Genomic DNA, 18,314 nt, shown 5'->3' on the forward strand with positions numbered 1-18,314 from the left:
TTCAAGGGCTGGCCATCCTGCTTGTATAGGTCCCACCTTTTGGAGAGAGGGTCCTACTGATCCAAGAATCTAAAACCCACCCTCCTGCACAAAACTCTTGAACCCTACATTCATCTGGCCAAATCTCCTCAAAGGCTAACCATGTGGAACTGTGTGCCGTTCACGGTGCAGCCACTCAGTGACATCACTGATCCTGGTGCTAGGAAATGACCTAGCATCCTGGAGTCACGTCTGTGGCCACAGAAATGCCTGCCTGAATATGATACTTTTAGTTTGTTAGGCAGCAATGCTGAGGACCAGGGTGATAGGGGGATTAAGATGTGAGGGAATGATTGGTTTCTTCCTGTTTCTCAGTTTCTAAACACTGAAAGGGGTTTGGCAGTAAAGCTGTCTTGTCTTTGCTATTGTGTCATAATTGTAAGACTTTGCAGTAACTGTGTCTGTTCTCTGTTCTGGTTCTCCTTCCAGGAGGAAGAGGATGAGTACCAGCCTGAAAATGTCACCTTTGCACCAAAGGATGTGGTGGTGGTGGACTTCACATCAAAGGATGATCGCCATGGGCTTGGTTACAGTGGAATCGATCCCCGCAGGGCTTTGTTTGGGGCATCTAGACAGGACTCCAGTAACATCTTCAACACCGACTCGGACAGGGCCAGCAGTCTGCTTGCCGATATTCAACCCAGCATGGGCAGAAAGCTGGGCATCAGCGGGCAGGTGAACAAAGAGCAAGATTGCCAGCAATGAGCTGAAGGAAATCCGAGCTGTGCAGGGAACCGGAACTGGAGAAGTGGCAAAATCTGTGCTGAAGGAGTTTGGAGAGGGGGCGGTGCCATGGCGAGGCTATTGAAGGATTTAAATAACTTGATGAAATTTTAAATATGAGGCATTAGTGAACTAGGAGCCAATGTGAGACTTGGGGTAGGCTTTGTGGGCCAAATGGCCTCTGGCTGCTCTGTACTGATTGTGAGGGCCAGGCAGCAGGTACAGGGGCGATGGGTTAGAGTTGGGGTGAGCTAGAGCAGGTACGGGGGGGGGGGCGATGGGTTAGAGTTGAGGTGAGTTAGGGCAGGTACGCGGGGGGGGGGGGGGGGCGATGGGTTAGAGTTGGGGTGAGTTAGAACAGGAATGGGGGGGGCGATGGGTTAGAGTTGGGGTGAGTTAGGGCAGGTACGGTGGGGGGCGATGGGTTAGAGTTGGGGTCTGTTCGGACAGGTACGGGGGGGGCGATGGGTTAGAGTTGGGGTGTGTTAGGGCAGGTGCGGGGGCGCGATGGGTTAGAGTTGGGGTGAGTTAGGGCAGGTACGGGGGGCGATGGGTTAGAGTTGGGGTGTGTTCGGACAGGTACGGGGGGGGGAGATGGGTTAGAGTTGGGGTGAGTTAGGACAGGTACGGGGGGGGCGATGGGTTAGAGTTGGGGTGTGTTCGGACAGGTACGGGGGGGGGCGATGGGTTAGAGTTTGGGTGAGTTAGGGCAGGTACGGGGGGGGGGGCAATGGGTTAGAGTTGGGGTGTGTTCGGACAGGTACGGGGGGCGATGGGTTAGAGTTGAGGTGAGTTAGGGCAGGTACGGGGGGGCGATGGGTTAGAGTTGGGGTGAGTTAGGGCAGGTATGGGGGGCCGATGGGTTAGAGTTGGGGTGAGTTAGGGCAGGTACGGGGGGGGCGATGGGTTAGAGTTGGGGTGAGTTAGGGCAGGTACGGGGGGGCGATGGGTTAGAGTTGGGGTGAGTTAGGACAGGTATGGGGGGGGGCGATGGGTTAGAGTTGGGGTGTGTTCGGACAGGTGTGGGGGCGATGGGTTAGAGTTGGGGTGTGTTCGGACAGGAATGGGGGGGCAATGGGTTAGAGTTGGGGTGTGTTCGGACAGGTACGGGGGGGGCGATGGGTTAGAGTTGGGGTCTGTTCGGACAGGTACGGGGGGGGCGATGGGTTAGAGTTGGGGTCTGTTCGGACAGGTGTGGGGGCGATGGGTTAGAGTTGGGGTCTGTTCGGACAGGTGTGGGGGCGATGGGTTAGAGTTGGGGTGTGTTCGGACAGGTACGGGGGGGGCGATGGGTTAGAGTTGGGGTGTGTTCGGACAGGTGTGGGGGCGATGGGTTAGAGTTGGGGTGTGTTCGGACAGGTACGGGGGGGGCGATGGGTTAGAGTTGGGGTGTGTTCGGACAGGTACGGGGGGGGCGATGGGTTAGAGTTGGGGTGTGTTCGGACAGGTACGGGGGGGGCGATGGGTTAGAGTTGGGGTCTGTTCGGACAGGTGTGGGGGCGATGGGTTAGAGTTGGGGTGTGTTCGGACAGGTACGGGGGGGGCGATGGGTTAGAGTTGGGGTGTGTTCGGACAGGTACGGGGGGGGCGATGGGTTAGAGTTGGGGTGTGTTCGGACAGGTACGGGGGGGGCGATGGGTTAGAGTTGGGGTCTGTTCGGACAGGTGTGGGGGCGATGGGTTAGAGTTGGGGTGTGTTCGGACAGGTACGGGGGGGGGCGATGGGTTAGTGTTGGGGTGTGTTCGGACAGGTGTGGGGGCGATGGGTTAGAGTTGGGGTGTGTTCGGACAGGTACGGGGGGGGCGATGGGTTAGAGTTGGGGTGTGTTCGGACAGGTACGGGGGGTCGATGGGTTAGAGTTGGGGTGTGTTCGGACAGGCACGGGGGGGCGATGGGTTAGAGTTGGGGTGTGTTCGGACAGGTGTGGGGGCGATGGGTTCGAGTTGGGGTGTGTTCGGACAGGTACGGGGGGGGGCGATGGGTTAGAGTTGGGGTGTGTTAGTGCACTGCTGTAGAGTTTGTAGTTTGGAGAATATGAGACTGCTCGAACATTGACAAAATAAAGTCTGACAGTGACAGACTGAGCGTTTGAGCAAGTGGGTTACATATGCCAAGTGGATGGTGGATAGCCTCTGGGGATTCAGGAGATGAGTTCCTTGTTACAGAATTCCCTGTGTTGGAACTCTTGTTGCCACAGTATTTATATTGCTAGTTCAGTTCAGTTTCTGCCCAGTAGGACCCCTCAGATGTTTATAGTGATGTATTGGTGATGGTGATGCCATTGAATGTCTGGGGATGGTGGTGAGATTCTCTTTGTTGGCGATTGTTGTTGCCTGGATTTTGTGTGGCACCGGTGTTAGTTGCCATGCGTGTGCCCAAGCTTGTGTTGTTTGGGTCTTAGTGCATTTGGAACAAAAAGCCCTTTGAGGTTCAGTCTGTGAGAATTCCTGAGGAGAAAGATGGAGTTCGGGGTGGAGATTCTGCTTGAGTCTAAAGACAATGTCTTTGTCATTTCTATTCTTTATTTAGAGAGCATTTGCCTGTACCTTGTCAGTGCTGGGGGTCGGGCAGGCAGCATGAAAGCGAGGACAGTGCAGGGCTTGGAAGAGGTGATTTATAACAATAATCTTCACGTCCTGAAGATTACCCGAAGGGTTTTATTAGTAATGAATTACTTTGGAGATCTGATGCTCCAGAAGCTGTACTGGTTTCAGGTTTGTAGGCATCGTGGAGACTCGGGTCAATTCACATTAGACTAACTTGACAGAAGCTGGAGAAAGCATTTCATATTCACTCCTGCCGTCTTGGTAAGAGTGCCTGGAATGGCGGTTACGTTGTGGGCACGTTGGGCAGCAGGATGTCAGACTGACTGTTTTTTAACTGCTTTAATAGGCATTCGGTGTGGGGGCCCTGGAGCAGGAGGATGATGATATCTATGCCAGGGATACACTGTCCCAGTATGACACCGTACTGAGAGAGGAGGAACCGGAGGATGGCCTCTATGGGTGGACTGCACCACAGCAATACAAGAACACAAAAGGTGAGCGTTTGTCACATGGGGATGAGCAGCTCCCTGCAGGATGCTTCCAAGCTCAGGTCGACCTTGGAGAGGGTGAATTTCAATCCAACTTGTCTGTTCCAGGTTCGATTCCTCAGGCCGGATCTATCGGGAAAATGTTGGCGGGCTTCTGCTTGGGTTCCAAGTCAGCCAAACCCAAGAAGGTAAGTGCTGTATTGGCCAATCTGCCTTCTGTGTGGCAGCCTCCCTTAACAAGCAAGATGAGGGAAGTGAGGAAGGCCTGAACCAGGGTGACTCCACACAAACTAGTCCCTAACAAACCCAACCAGTATTCCAGAGAGAGTGGTGAGAATGTGGAACTCTGCTGTGCAGGTAGTGGCTGAGATGAACAAGCATTGATACATTCCAGGGCAAGCTGAATGGGAGCTCCTGGATTAGGGCCAAACAAGGGAAGGGGCAGATTGCTTCGAGTGGGGAGAGGCTACAGTGGAGTATGATGTGTGTTGTGTGACTGATTGACATGGGACTAAGAGCCCCCGTTTCTCAGAGCTTCACTCTGAATGCATGGTTTCTGAAAGTACTGCCATTGCTCAGAGTTACCTCTGTGCCAATAGGCCAAATATTTTCTTGTTCTAATACAATTGACCACTCAATAAGTGGATCACAGATTCTGTGTGATCTGGAAGTACCACTATCTGACAGCATTAGGGACAGGACTATGAGAGGAAGACGTTGTGGTGATGAACTCTTGACTGGGTGACTTTCTGCTTTGTGAGAAAACAGATCATGCATGCAACCCGACTGCCCCATCCTGTCTGCCTTACCCCCCCCCCCACCCCCCCCAGACTGCCCCATCCTGTTTGTCATTTAATAAGTTTGAGTAACTTCATTATTGAGCCAACCTGTTTAAGGTCAACTCTAAACAAACAAATATTTGATTTGTACAAGACTGGAAGGTGAGGAAAAACCATGGTAACAGTGAAATTTGGCTAAATCCCTTGGATAAATTAATTACGAAAACCAATGCTGGTTTTCTACCTAAACATAGGTTTTATACTGAAGCACAGTTGATGATCCCCATCTGACCTGGAGCCCCGGGTGGTTGGCGGGGGGGGTGCAGATGTGTTAGGCCGCTGGCTATTCAGCCCCATCCAGCTGGTTTCTCATTCCCACGGGCACAGAGCCGATCTGTATTTCAGCCCCATTTACGCAGCCCAGTTCCTTGAGGGTATGAATACTCTCTGTAGCCAGCCTATCAGATCCTTGTATCGTTTTAAACACCTTCAGCAGATATGGGAGATCCTGCCAAATCCACACGATTCTTCAGGACCACCATAACCTTCCTAGGATAAGCAGGCGCTGCCTCCCCCTTCCCCCTCCACCAGGGGGCGCTGCTTCCCCCTTCCCCCTCCACCGGGGGGCGCTGCCTCCCCCTTCCCCCTCCACCGGGGGGCGCTGCCTCCCCCTTCCCCCTCCACCGGGGGGCGCTGCCTCCCCCTTCCCCCTCCACCGGGGGGCGCTGCCTCCCCCTTCCCCCTCCACCGGGGGGCGCTGCCTCCCCCTTCCCCCTCCACCGGGGGGCGCTGCCTCCCCCTTCCCCCTCCACCGGGGGGCGCTGCCTCCCCCTTCCCCCTCCACCGGGGGGCGCTGCCTCCCCCTTCCCCCTCCACCGGGGGGCGCTGCCTCCCCCTTCCCCCTCCACCGGGGGGCGCTGCCTCCCCCTTCCCCCTCCACCGGGGGGCGCTGCCTCCCCCTTCCCCCTCCACCGGGGGGGCGCTGCCTCCCCCTTCCCCCTCCACCGGGGGGGCGCTGCCTCCCCCTTCCCCCTCCACCGGGGGGCGCTGCCTCCCCCTTCCCCCTCCACCGGGGGGGCGCTGCCTCCCCCTTCCCCCTCCACCGGGGGGCGCTGCCTCCCCCTTCCCCCTCCACCGGGGGGCGCTGCCTCCCCCTTCCCCCTCCACCGGGGGGCGCTGCCTCCCCCTTCCCCCTCCACCGGGGGGCGCTGCCTCCCCCTTCCCCCTCCACCGGGGGGCGCTGCCTCCCCCTTCCCCCTCCACCGGGGGGCGCTGCCTCCCCCTTCCCCCTCCACCGGGGGGCGCTGCCTCCCCCTTCCCCCTCCACCGGGGGGCGCTGCCTCCCCCTTCCCCCTCCACCGGGGGGCGCTGCCTCCCCCTTCCCCCTCCACCGGGGGGCGCTGCCTCCCCCTTCCCCCTCCACCGGGGGGCGCTGCCTCCCCCTTCCCCCTCCACCGGGGGGCGCTGCCTCCCCCTTCCCCCTCCACCGGGGGGCGCTGCCTCCCCCTTCCCCCTCCACCGGGGGGCGCTGCCTCCCCCTTCCCCCTCCACCGGGGGGCGCTGCCTCCCCCTTCCCCCTCCACCGGGGGGCGCTGCCTCCCCCTTCCCCCTCCACCGGGGGGCGCTGCCTCCCCCTTCCCCCTCCACCGGGGGGCGCTGCCTCCCCCTTCCCCCTCCACCGGGGGGGCGCTGCCTCCCCCTTCCCCCTCCACCGGGGGGCGCTGCCTCCCCCTCCACCGGGGGGCGCTGCCTCCCCCTCCACCGGGGGGGCGCTGCCTCCCCCTCCCCCCTCCACCGGGGGGCGCTGCCTCCCCCTCCCCCCTCCACCGGGGGGCGCTGCCTCCCCCTCCACCGGGGGGCGCTGCCTCCCCCTCCACCGGGGGGGCGCTGCCTCCCCCTCCCCCCTCCACCGGGGGGCGCTGCCTCCCCCTTCCCCCTCCACCGGGGGGCGCTGCCTCCCCCTTCCCCCTCCACCGGGGGGCGCTGCCTCCCCCTTCCCCCTCCACCGGGGGGCGCTGCCTCCCCCTTCCCCCTCCACCGGGGGGCGCTGCCTCCCCCTTCCCCCTCCACCGGGGGGCGCTGCCTCCCCCTTCCCCCTCCACCGGGGGGGCGCTGCCTCCCCCTTCCCCCTCCACCGGGGGGCGCTGCCTCCCCCTCCACCGGGGGGCGCTGCCTCCCCCTCCACCGGGGGGCGCTGCCTCCCCCTCCACCGGGGGGGCGCTGCCTCCCCCTCCCCCCTCCACCGGGGGGCGCTGCCTCCCCCTCCCCCCTCCACCGGGGGGCGCTGCCTCCCCCTCCACCGGGGGGCGCTGCCTCCCCCTCCACCCTCCACCGGGGGGGCGCTGCCTCCCCCTCCCCCCTCCACCGGGGGGCGCTGCCTCCCCTTCCTCCTCCGGCCAGGGGGTGCTGCCTCCCCTCCCCCCCAGGGGGTGCTGCCTCCCCTTCCCCCTCCACCGGGGGCGCTGCCTCCCCCTCCCCCCTCCACCGGGGGGCGCTGCCTCCCCCTCCACCGGGGGGCGCTGCCTCCCCCTCCACCAGGGGGCGCTGCCTCCCCTTCCTCCTCCGGCCAGGGGGTGCTGCCTCCCCTCCCCCCCAGGGGGTGCTGCCTCCCCTTCCCCCTCCACCGGGGGTGCTGCCTCCCCCTCCGGCCAGGGGGTGCGGCCTCCCCTCCCCCCAGGGGCGCTACCTGACCCCCCTGCCATGACACACCCGGGTATTATAACAAACGCTGAACAAGCACCCATAGCAATATCCTTTCAGTTCTGGATCTGTTAAGGGCTGTTTTTAACTGGAACCAAGAGCAGACCCAGGAGAAGCTGCCTGAACCTGCTCTCCCCCTCTCTGTCCGTTCGGTCTGTGGTTGAAAATCCATCTGTTTTGTAGGAACAGACTTAAAATCCTTGACAAGGTGATCAGGAGAGGATGGGAAATATTTTGACACAGTGAGCTATGATCAGGAATGAGTGCTGAAAGGCTGCTTTAAGAAAATTCAACAATGATTGTCAGAAGATCAAAACAAAGGCCCTTTTTAAAGGAGGAAGGAGGACAAAAGTAGTGACCACATGGGAAGTGAATCAAACTGAGAAGGAAACCTGCACAGCTGCCTGACCCAGCGGCAAGCTGCTGCTTTTGCTGTCTGGTTTCAAACGTCTCTGGACATTGGAGTTCGCTCTAAGAAAAATAAACAAATAGTGAAATTCAGAGCTGACCTTAGAGAAGCCTGTGTACGGGAGCTCACAGCACAGGAACCAGCTCAGTGGCTTTTTAAAGTGGAACCTCACTGTTTTTCTTCTGTAAATCTATGGGAGTAAGTATAGTGGGTTCGTTTTTGATTATTGTTATTGAGATCTGTCTCAATTAAAGTTTTAAAAATATAAAAACATATGTATGAAGTTAGCATGGAACAGTGCATTTAGAGCAGTAAGACGGGGCTAATTTCTGGGTCTGTAGATTGCTCAGGTGGCCTTTAGTGTGATGTGCCCTTCCTGATGGATGCGGGAGATTAGGGAGAGTTTCCATGTTACTGATGATTATGTCTGCATGAAGTATGTTTAGTTGCGTATCCTGTCAGATCACGTAGATCAGTTGGAATGGCAGTTAGAAGCAATAAAGACTTTACAGGAGTTAGGGGTTTGATGGATGGCAGTTGCAGGGAGGGAGATAAATCGAAGAGCCAGTCGGGGAGATGGGTGACCTCCAGCAAAGGTAGGAGAGGGAACCAGATAGTGCAGGAATCTCCTGTGGCTATTTCCATCTCAAACAAGTATGCTGTTTTGGAAAATGTAGAGGGTGATGCACTCTTCAGGGGAATGTAGCACAAACAGCCAGGTGTCTGGTACTGAGACTGGCTCTAACGTAAAGCGGGATACCTCGTTCTAAGCGATTGACTGTGATAGGGGACTCTCTAGCCAGAGGCACAACACACGACTCTGGCCGACAGCGAGAACATAGAACATAGAAGAATACAGCGCAGTACAGGCCCTTCGGCCCTCGATGTTGCGCCGATCCAAGCCCACCTAACCTACACTAGCCCACTATCCTCCATATGCCTATCCAATGCCCGCTTAAATGCCCATAAAGAGGGAGAGTCCACCACTGCTACTGGCAGGGCATTCCATGAACTCACGACTCGCTGAGTAAAGAACCTACCCCGAACATCTGTCCTATACCTACCACCCCTTAATTTAAAGCTATGCCCCCTTGTAATAGATGACTCTATTTGTGGAAAAAGGTTCTCATGGTCAACCCTATCTAAACTCCTGATCATCTTGTACACCTTTATCAAGTCACCCCAAACCTTCTTTTCTCCAATGAAAACAGCCCCAAGTGCCTCGGCCTTTCCTCATACGACCTTTCTACCATACCAGGCAACATCCTGGTAAACCTGCTCTGTACCCGTTCCAGTGCCTCCACATCCTTCCTATAGTATGGCGACCAAAACTGCACACAATACTCCAGATGTGGCCGCACCAGAGTCTTCTACAACTGCATCATGACCTCAGTACTCCGGAACTCCATTCCTCTACCAATAAAAGCCAGTACATCATATGCCTTCTTCACCACACTATTTACCTGGGTGGCAACTTTCAAAGATCTGTGTACATGGACACCAAGATCCCTCTGCTCATCCACACTACCAAGTATCCGACCATTAGCCCAGTACCCCATCTTTTTGTTACTCTTACCAAAGTGAATCACCTCACACTTAGCTACATTGAACTCCATTTGCCACCTTTCTGCCCAGCTCTGCAGCTTATCTATATCCCCTTGTAACCTGCCACATCCTTCCTCACTGTCTACAACTCCTCCGACTTTCGTATCATCCGCAAACTTGCTCACCCAACCTTCTAACCCCTCCTCCAGGTCATTTATAAAAATGACAAACAGCAATGGTCCCAAAACAGATCCTTGCGGAACACCACTAGTGACGGCACTCCAAGATGAACCTTTGCCATTAACTACTACCCTCTGTCTTCTTCCAGCCAGCCAACTCCTAATCCAAACCTCCAACTCACCCTCAATGCCATACCTCTGTATTTTTTGAAGTAGCCTACCATGGGGAACCTTATCAAACACCTTACTAAAATCCATATACACCACATCTACCGCTTTCCCCTCGTCCACCTCCTTAGTCACCTTCTCAAAGAATTCAATAAGGTTTGTGAGGCACGACCTGCCCTTCACAAAACCATGCTGACTATCCATGATCACATTATTCCTATCCAGATGTTCATAAATCCTATCCCTTACAATTCTCTCTAAGACTTTGCCCACAACAGAAGTGAGACTCACCGGCCTATAGTTACTAGGGTAATCCCTACTCCCCTTTTTGAACAAGGGAACCACATTTGCTAGCCTCCAATCTTCTGGCACTACTCCTGCAGACAACGAGGACATAAAAATCAAGGCCAATGGCTCTGCAATCTCCTCCCTTGCTTCCCAGAGAATCCTTGGATAAATGCCATCAGGCCCAGGGGACTTATCTATTTTCACCCTTTCCAGAATTTCCAACACCTCTTTTCTACATACCTCAAAGCCATCCATTCTACTTAATTGTGACTCAGTATTCACATCGACAACAATGTCCTGTTCCTGAGTGAATACTGATGAAAAGTATTCATTCAGTGTCTCCCCAATCTCTTCAGCCTCCACACGCAACTTCCCACTACTATCCTTGACTGGACCTATTCCTACCCTAGTCATTCTTTTATTCCAGACATACCTATAGAAAGCCTTTGGGTTTTCCCTAATCCTACCAACTAAGGACCTTTCATGACCCCTCCTTGCTGCTCTTAGCTCTCTCTTCAGGTCCTTCCTGGCTACCTTATAACTCTCAATCGCCCCAATTGAACCTTCACGCCTCATCTTTACATAGGCCGCCCTCTTCCATTTAACAAGGGATTCCAATTCCTTATTAAACCACGGCTCCCTCACACGACCCTTTCCTCCCTGCCTGACGGGTACGTACTTATCAAGGACACTCAATAGTTGCTCCTTGAACAAGCTCCACATATCAATTACGCCCTGGCCTTGAAGCTTACTTTTCCAAGCCACACATCCTAAGTCATGCCTCACCGCATCATAATTTCCCTGCTCTCAGCTATAACTCTTGCCCTGTAGTGCACACTTATCCCTCTCCATCACTAGAGTAAAAGTCGCCGAATTGTGGTCACTGTCCCCAAAGTGCTCACCTACCTCTAATTCTAACACCTGGCCTGGTTCGTTACCCAGAACCAAATCCAGTATGGCCTCACCTCTTGTTGGCCTGTCTACATATTGTGTCAGGAAACCCTCCTGCACACATTGGACAAACACTGACCCATCTAACGAACTTGAGCTATAGCGTTCCCAATCAATATCAGGAAAGTTAAAGTCCCACATAACAACCACCCTATTACTTTCACTCTTCTCTTGAATCATCCTCGCAATCCTTTCTTCTACATTTCTAGGACTATTAGGAGGCCTGTAAAAGACTCCTAACAGGGTGAGCTCACCTTTCCTATTCCTAACCTCAGCCCAAACTACCTCAGATGGCGAGTCTTCATCCATCGTCCTTTCCACAGCTGTAATACTATCTTTGACAAGCAATGCCACACCTCCCCCTCTTTTACCCCCACCTCTGACCCTACTAAAACATTTAAACCCTGGAACCTGCAACAGCCAATCCTGTCCCTGTTCTACCCATGTCTCCGTAATAGCCACAACATCGAAGTCCCAGGTACCAACCCACGCTGCAAGTTCAGAATGGTGTCTTTCTGCCATAGTGCCAGGATCACAAAATATCGCTGAGAGGATCCAAAGTATTCTCAAAGGGGAGAGGGATCAGCAGGAGGACGTGTTTACATTGGAGCTAATTACACAGGGAGAGAAAATGATGAGTTTCTTAAGGGAAAATATAGGAAGTTAGGTAGGAATTTAAAAAGGAGGTCCTTGAGGGTAGTAATATCTGGATTACTCCTGGTGTTATGAGCTAGTGAGGGCAGGAATAGGAGGATAGAGCAGATGAATGCATGGCTGAGGAGCTGGTGTATGGGAGAAGGATTCACATTTTTGGATCATTGGAATCTCTTTTGGTGTAGAAGTGACCTGTACAAGAAGGACAGATTGCACCTAAATTGGAAGGGGACTGATATACTGGCAGGGACATTTGCTCGAGCTGCTTGGGAGGATTTAAACCTCTGAAAGGTATGGGTGGGACATAGGGAAATATTGAGGAAAGAAATCAGTCTGAGACTGATACAGTTGGGAAAGGAAGCGAGTCAAACAGTCATGGCAGGCAGGGACAAAGCAGAGAACAAGGTAAATTAAACTGCATTTATTTCAATCCAAGATGCCTAATAGGTAAGGCAGATGAACTCGGGGCATGGTTAGGAACATGGGGCTGGGATATCATAGCAATTACAGAGACGTGGCTCAGGGATGGACAGGACTGGCAGCTTAATGTTCCAGGATACAAATGCTACAGGAAGGATAGAAAGGGAGGCAAGAGAGGAGGGGGAGTGGTGGTTTTGATTCGGGATAATATTACAGCTGTATTTAGGGAGGATATTCCTGGGATTAGGACCAGGAAGGTTATTTGGGGTGGAACTGAGAAATAAGAAACGCATGATCACCTTATTAGGATTGTACTAAAGACCCCTCAATAGTCAGCGCGAAATTGAGAAACAAATTTGTAAGAAGATCTCAGTTATCTGTAAGAGTTTTAGGGTGATTATGGAAAAGTAGGGTGATGAAATCTAAAAGTTGAAGTTCTAAATTGGACAAAGGCCAATTTTGACGGTATTAGGCAAGAACTTTCAAAAGCTGATTGGGGGTGGATGTTCGCAGGTAAAGGGACGGCTGGAAAATGGGAAGCCTTCAGAAATGAGTTAATGAGAATCCAGAGACAGTATGTTCCTGTTAAGGTGAAAGGGAAGGCTGGTAGGTGTAGGGAATGCTGGATGACTAAAAAAATTGAGAATTTGGTTAAGAAAAAGAAGGAAGCATATGCCAGATATAGGCAGGATAGATCGAGTGAATCCTTGGAAGAGTATAAAGGCAGTAGGAGTACACTTAAGAGGGAAATCAGGAGGGCAAAAAGGGGACATGAGACAGGTTTGGCAAATAGAATTAAGGAGAATCCAAAGGGTTTTTACAAATACATTAAGGACAAAAGCGTAACTAGGAAGAGAATAGAGCCCCTCAAAGATCAGCAAGGCAGCTTTTGTGTGAAGCCGCAGGAGATGGGGGAGATATTAAATGAGTATTTTATATCAGTTTTACTGTGGAAAAGGATATGGAAGATATAGACTGTAGGGAAATAGATGGTGACATCTTGAAAAATGTCCATATTACAGAGGAGGAAGTGTTGGATGTCTTGAAACGCATAAAAGTGGATAAATCCCCAGGACCTGATCAGGTGTACCCGAGAACTCTGTGGGAAGCTAGGGAAGTGATTGCTGGGCCTCTTGCTGAGATATTTGTATCATCGATAGTCACAGGTGAGGTGCCGGAAGACTGGAGGTTGGCTAATGTGGTGCCACTGTTTAAGAAGGGTGGCAAGGACAAGCCAGGGAACTATAGACTGGTGAGCCTGACCTCGGTGGTGGGCAAGTTGTTGGAGGGAATCCTGAGGGACAGGATGTACATGTATTTGGAAAGGCAAGGACTGATTAGGGATAGTCAACATGGCTTTGTGCGTGGGAAATCATGTCTCACAAACTTGATTGAGCTTTTTGAAAAAGTAACAAAGAGGATTGATGAGGGCAGAGCAGTAGATATGACCTATATGGACTTCAAATAGGTGTTCAACAAGGTTCCCCATGGGAGACTGGTGAGCAAGGTTAGATCTCATGGAATACAGGGAGAACTAGCCATTTGGATACAGAACTGGCTCAAAGGTAGAAGACAGGTGGTGGTGGAGGGTTGTTTTTCAGACTGGAGGCCTGTGACCAGTGGAGTGCCACAAGGATCGGTGCTGGGTCCTCTACCTTTTGTCATTTACATAAATGATTTGGATGTGAGCATAAGAGGTACAGTTAGTAAGTTTGCAGGTAACACCAAAATTGGAGGTGTAGTGGACAACGAAGAGGGTTACCTCAGATTACAACAAGATCTGGACCAGATGGGCCAATGGGCTGAGGAGTGGCAGATGTTTATTTCAGCTAAATGCAAGGTACTGCGTTTTGGGAAAGCAAATCTTAGCAGGACTTATGCACTTAATGGTAAGGTCCAAGGGAGTGTTGCTGAACAAAGAGACCTTGGAGTGCAGGTTCATAGCTCCTTGAAAGTAGAGTTACAGGTAGCTAGGTTAGTGAAGGTGTTTGGTATGCTTTCCTTTATTGATCAGAATATTGAGTACAGGAGTTGAGAGGTCATGTTGCAGCTGTACAGGACATTGGTTAGGCCACTTTTGGAATATTGCGTGCAATTCTGGTCTCCCTCCAAGAGGAAGGATATTATGAAACTTTAAAATGTAAAGGATGTTGCCAGGGTTGGAGGGTTTGAGCAACAGGGAGACGCTGAACAGGCTGGGGCTGTTTTCCCTGGAGCGTCGGAGGCTGAGGGGTGACCTTATAGAGGTTTATAAAATCATGAGGGGCATGGATAGGGTAAATAGACAAAGTCTCTTTCCTGGGGTGGGGGAGTCCAGAACTATAGGGCATAGGTTGAGGGTGAGAGGGGAAAGATATAAAAAAGACCTAAGGAGCAACATTTTCATGCAGTGGGTGGTACGTGTGTGGAATAAGTTGCCAGAGGATGTGGTGGAGGCTGGTACAATTACAATATTTAAAAGTCATCTGGATAGGTATATGAATAGAAAGAGTTTGGAGGGATATAGGCCGGGTGCTGGTAAATGGGACTGCATTAGGTTTGGATATCTGGTCAGCATAGATGAATTGAACCGAAGGGTCTGTTTCCATGCTGTACATCTATCTGACCCTGTGACTCTAAAATGAATTGAATAAAAATTTGGAAAGGAAAACTTTCCTTGGCTATACAGAAGGAGCTGGTTGGAGTGGAGTTACTTGAATACTTCTTTTGAAGAGCTACCACAGGTAATGTGGGCTGAGTGGCCTCCTTTTGTCATGCAGGACAGAAGAGGCACTGAGACTGCTTCTGACGTAGCTTCGGTGCTGCATCATTGGAGAGTGGCTGTCATTTACAGCACTGATCGCCCCAAAGTGGCAATCCATCTTTTTTGTACACGGGATGTGGGTGTCTCTGGCTGGGCAGTATTTATTGCTCCTCCCTATTGCCCAGAGGGCAGTTAAGAGTCAACCACATTGCTGTGGGTGTGGAATCAAATGGAGGCTAGAGCAGGGGAGGGCGGCAGTTTCCTTCCCTGAAGGACTTTAGTGAACCAGGTGGGTTTTTCCTGACAATTCATGGTCATCATTAGGCTCTAAATTCCAGAGTTTTACTGAATTCACGTTCTGCCGTCTAGTGTAGTGGGATTTGAATCCAGGTCCCCAGAACATTAGTGTGGTCTTCAGAATAACAGTCCAGTGATAAAACCTGAAGGCCATTGCCTTCCCCCTTCGCCCTCGATTTAAGCTCAGGGCCCATTGTTCCAACAGAACAAGGGGACTCTGTCTGCGTGTGTGTGTGCACGCGTGTCCGTGTGTGTCTGTGTGCGTGCGAGTGGGGGTGTGTCTGCGCGTGCATGCACGTGAATCCGAGAGGAAGGCCTCCTCAGTCTAACACCTTGCCCATTGTTACATGTGTCAGGTATATGGCCCCCCTGACCTGCCGAGGGACTACAGGCCTGTTCATTACTTCCGACCAGTCGTGGTGCCTGGTACTGTCAGCACCATCGTGGCACAGGCACTTGAGGCATCGACTGGCCAGCATGGCACTGAGACAGGACCGAGAGGGCGGCACCAGCTGAATGCAACACAGAGACGGCAACTGCTCGGAGAAACTGCTCTTCAAGGTACTGGAACGCCCAGCATCTGTACAGAGCACAGCACTGACACGCAGTGTCTGTATGCAGCGCAGCACAGCACCGACACGCAGCGTCCGCACACAGCACAGCACCGACACGCAGTGTCTGTATGCAGCGCAGCACAGCACCGACACGCAGCGTCCGCGCACAGCCCAGCACCGACACGCAGTGTCTGTATGCAGCGCAGCACAGCACCGACACGCAGCGTCCGCGCAGAGCACAGCACCGACACGCAGCGTCTGTACAAAGTGGTAAACTACTCTGCAGCAAGATTTAATTTCTGAGAGTTAACACTAAAAAGCAAATCTTAAAAACCCTAGCCCTTTCCAGCCTAAGAAGAAAGAACTTGCATTTCTGTAGCACCTTTCACAATTCTGGGACATCCCAAAACTCTTTGAGGCCAGTGAAGTGGTGACTGCTGTAATGTAGAAAACATAACAACCATAAGGTACAGGAAAACCCTAAGGCTTTCTATAGGTATGTCAGGAATAAAAGAATGACTAGGGTAGGAATAGGTCCAGTCAAGGATAGTAGTGGGAAGTTGCGTGTGGAGGCTGAAGAGATTGGGGAGACACTGAATGAATACTTTTTGTCAGTATTCACTCAGGAACAGGACATTGTTGTCAATGTGAGTACTGAGTCAGAATTAAGTAGAATGGATGGCTTTGAGGTATGTAGGGAAGAGGTGTTGGAAATTCTGGAAAGGGTGAAAATAGCTAAGTCCCCTGGGCCTGATGGCATTTATCCAAGGATTCTCTGGGAAGCAAGGGAGGAGATTGCAGAGCCATTGGCCTTGATTTTTATGTCCTCGTTGTCTACAGGAGTAGTGCCAGAAGATTGGAGGCTAGCAAATGTGGTTCCCTTGTTCAAGAAGGGGAGTAGGGATAACCCTAGTAACTATAGGCCGGTGAGTCTCACTTCTGTTGTGGGCAAAGTCTTAGAGAGAATTGTAAGGGATAGGATTTATGAACATCTGGATAGGAATAATGTGATCAAGGATAGTCAGCATGGTTTTGTGAAGGGCAGGTCGTGTCTCACAAACCTTATTGAATTCTTTGAGAAGGTGACTAAGGAGGTGGACGAGGGGAAAGCGGTAGATGTGGTGTATATGGATTTTAGTAAGGCGTTTGATAAGGTTCCCCATGGTAGACTACTGCAAAAAATACGGAGGTATGGCATTGAGGGTGAGTTGGAGGTTTGGATTAGGAGTTGGCTGGCTGGAAGAAGACAGAGGGTAGTAGTTGATGGCAAAGGTTCATCTTGGAGTGCCGTCACTAGCGGTGTTCCGCAAGGATCTGTTTTGGGACCATTGCTGTTTGTCATTTTTATAAATGACCTGGAGGAGGGGTTAGAAGGTTGGGTGAGCAAGTTTGCGGATGATACGAAAGTCGGAAGAGTTGTAGACAGTGAGGAAGGATGTGGCAGGTTACAGCGGGATATAGATAAGCTGCTGAACTGGGCAGAAAGGTGGCAAATGGAGTTCAATGTAGCTAAGTGTGAGGTGATTCACTTTGGTAAGAGTAACAAAAAGATGGGGTACTGGGCTAATGGTCGGATACTTGGTAGTGTGGATGAGCAGAGGGATCTTGGTGTCCATGTACACAGATCTTTGAAAGTTGCCACCCAGGTAAATAGTGCGGTGAAGAAGGCATATGGCGTACTGGCTTTTATTGGTAGAGGAATTGAGTTCCGGAGTACTGAGGTCATGTTGCAGTTGTATAAGACTCTGGTGCGGCCGCATCTGGAGTATTGTGTGCAGTTTTGGTCGCCATACTATAGGAAGGATGTGGAGGCACTGGAACGGTTGCAGAGGAGGTTTACCAGGATGTTGCCTGGTATGGCAGAAAGATCGTATGAGGAAAGGCTGAGGCACTTGGGGCTGTTTTCATTGGAGAAAAGAAGGTTTAGATTTGACTTGATAGAGGTGTACAAGATGATCAGGAGTTTAGATAGGGTTGACCATGAGAACCTTTTTCCACGTATGGAGTCAGCTATTACAAGGGGGCATAGCTTTAAATTAAGGGGTGGTAGGTATAGGACAGATGTTAGGGGTAGATTCTTTACTCAGCAAGCCGTGAGTTCATGGAATGCCCTGCCAGTAGCAGTGGTGGACTCTCCCTCTTTATGGACATTTAAGCGGGCATTGGATAGGCATATGGAGGATAGGGGCTAGTGTAGGTTAGGTGGGCTTGGATCGGTGCAACATCGAGGGCCGAAGGGCCTGTACTGCGCTGTATTCTTCTATGTTCTATGAGCAAAATTAGGCCATTCGGCTCATCAGGTCTACTCTGCCGTTCAATCATAACTGATCTGTTTCTCCATCCCATTCTCCTGCCTTTTTGGTCCCTTTACTCATCAGAAAGCTATCTAGCTCAGTCTTAAATGCATTCAGTGACTTTGCTTCCATGGCCCTCTGTGGCAATGAGTTCCACAGAGGGAGAGCTGCTCTGTCACTGTCACTTTCAGGTGATTTGTTAAATCAGAGTAATGTCTGTCTTTGCCAGAAAATATAAAAGATCATGGGACCACGATCTGATGTGGAACACAGAATTCTCTGTGTCCTGGAAAACATTCATCCTTTAACATAACTAAGTCTTAATTACTTGGGCAGTATCATATTGCTGCTGTGGGATCCTGCTATACAGAAACAGCCACAAAATAGGCGGACACGCAGATCGTGTTGAGGCAGGGAGGCTGCAGAAGGACTTGGACAATATTGCAATAGAATGTCACAGCCTGTAGTTGGGGGGAACGCAGAATCTTTTGTCTCAGGTCAGAGCACTGGAATAATCTGCAGGCACCGTCTGGCAGC

The 18,314-nt window shown here is 52.2% G+C and overlaps 1 protein-coding gene across 2 annotated transcripts in view; it reads left to right on the forward strand.

Annotated features, from left to right (window-relative positions):
- gpatch1 (G patch domain containing 1) overlaps positions 1-18,314 on the forward strand; it is a 62,442-nt gene that overhangs the window by 21,448 nt on the left and 22,680 nt on the right. For both annotated transcript variants that reach the window (XM_087995678.1, XM_087995679.1), the window contains exons 7-10: positions 469-714; positions 3,655-3,802; positions 3,905-3,984; positions 15,286-15,490. In XM_087995678.1, the coding sequence (XP_087851804.1) occupies positions 469-714; positions 3,655-3,802; positions 3,905-3,984; positions 15,286-15,490 (679 nt within the window). The remainder of the gene's footprint in view (positions 1-468; positions 715-3,654; positions 3,803-3,904; positions 3,985-15,285; positions 15,491-18,314) is intronic.

This window comes from Chiloscyllium plagiosum, unplaced genomic scaffold (genome assembly GCF_037043375.1).
Source record: "Chiloscyllium plagiosum isolate Xiang-an unplaced genomic scaffold, Cpla_swu_hap1 HiC_scaffold_17, whole genome shotgun sequence".
In the NCBI taxonomy this organism is placed as follows: Eukaryota; Metazoa; Chordata; class Chondrichthyes; order Orectolobiformes; family Hemiscylliidae; genus Chiloscyllium; species Chiloscyllium plagiosum.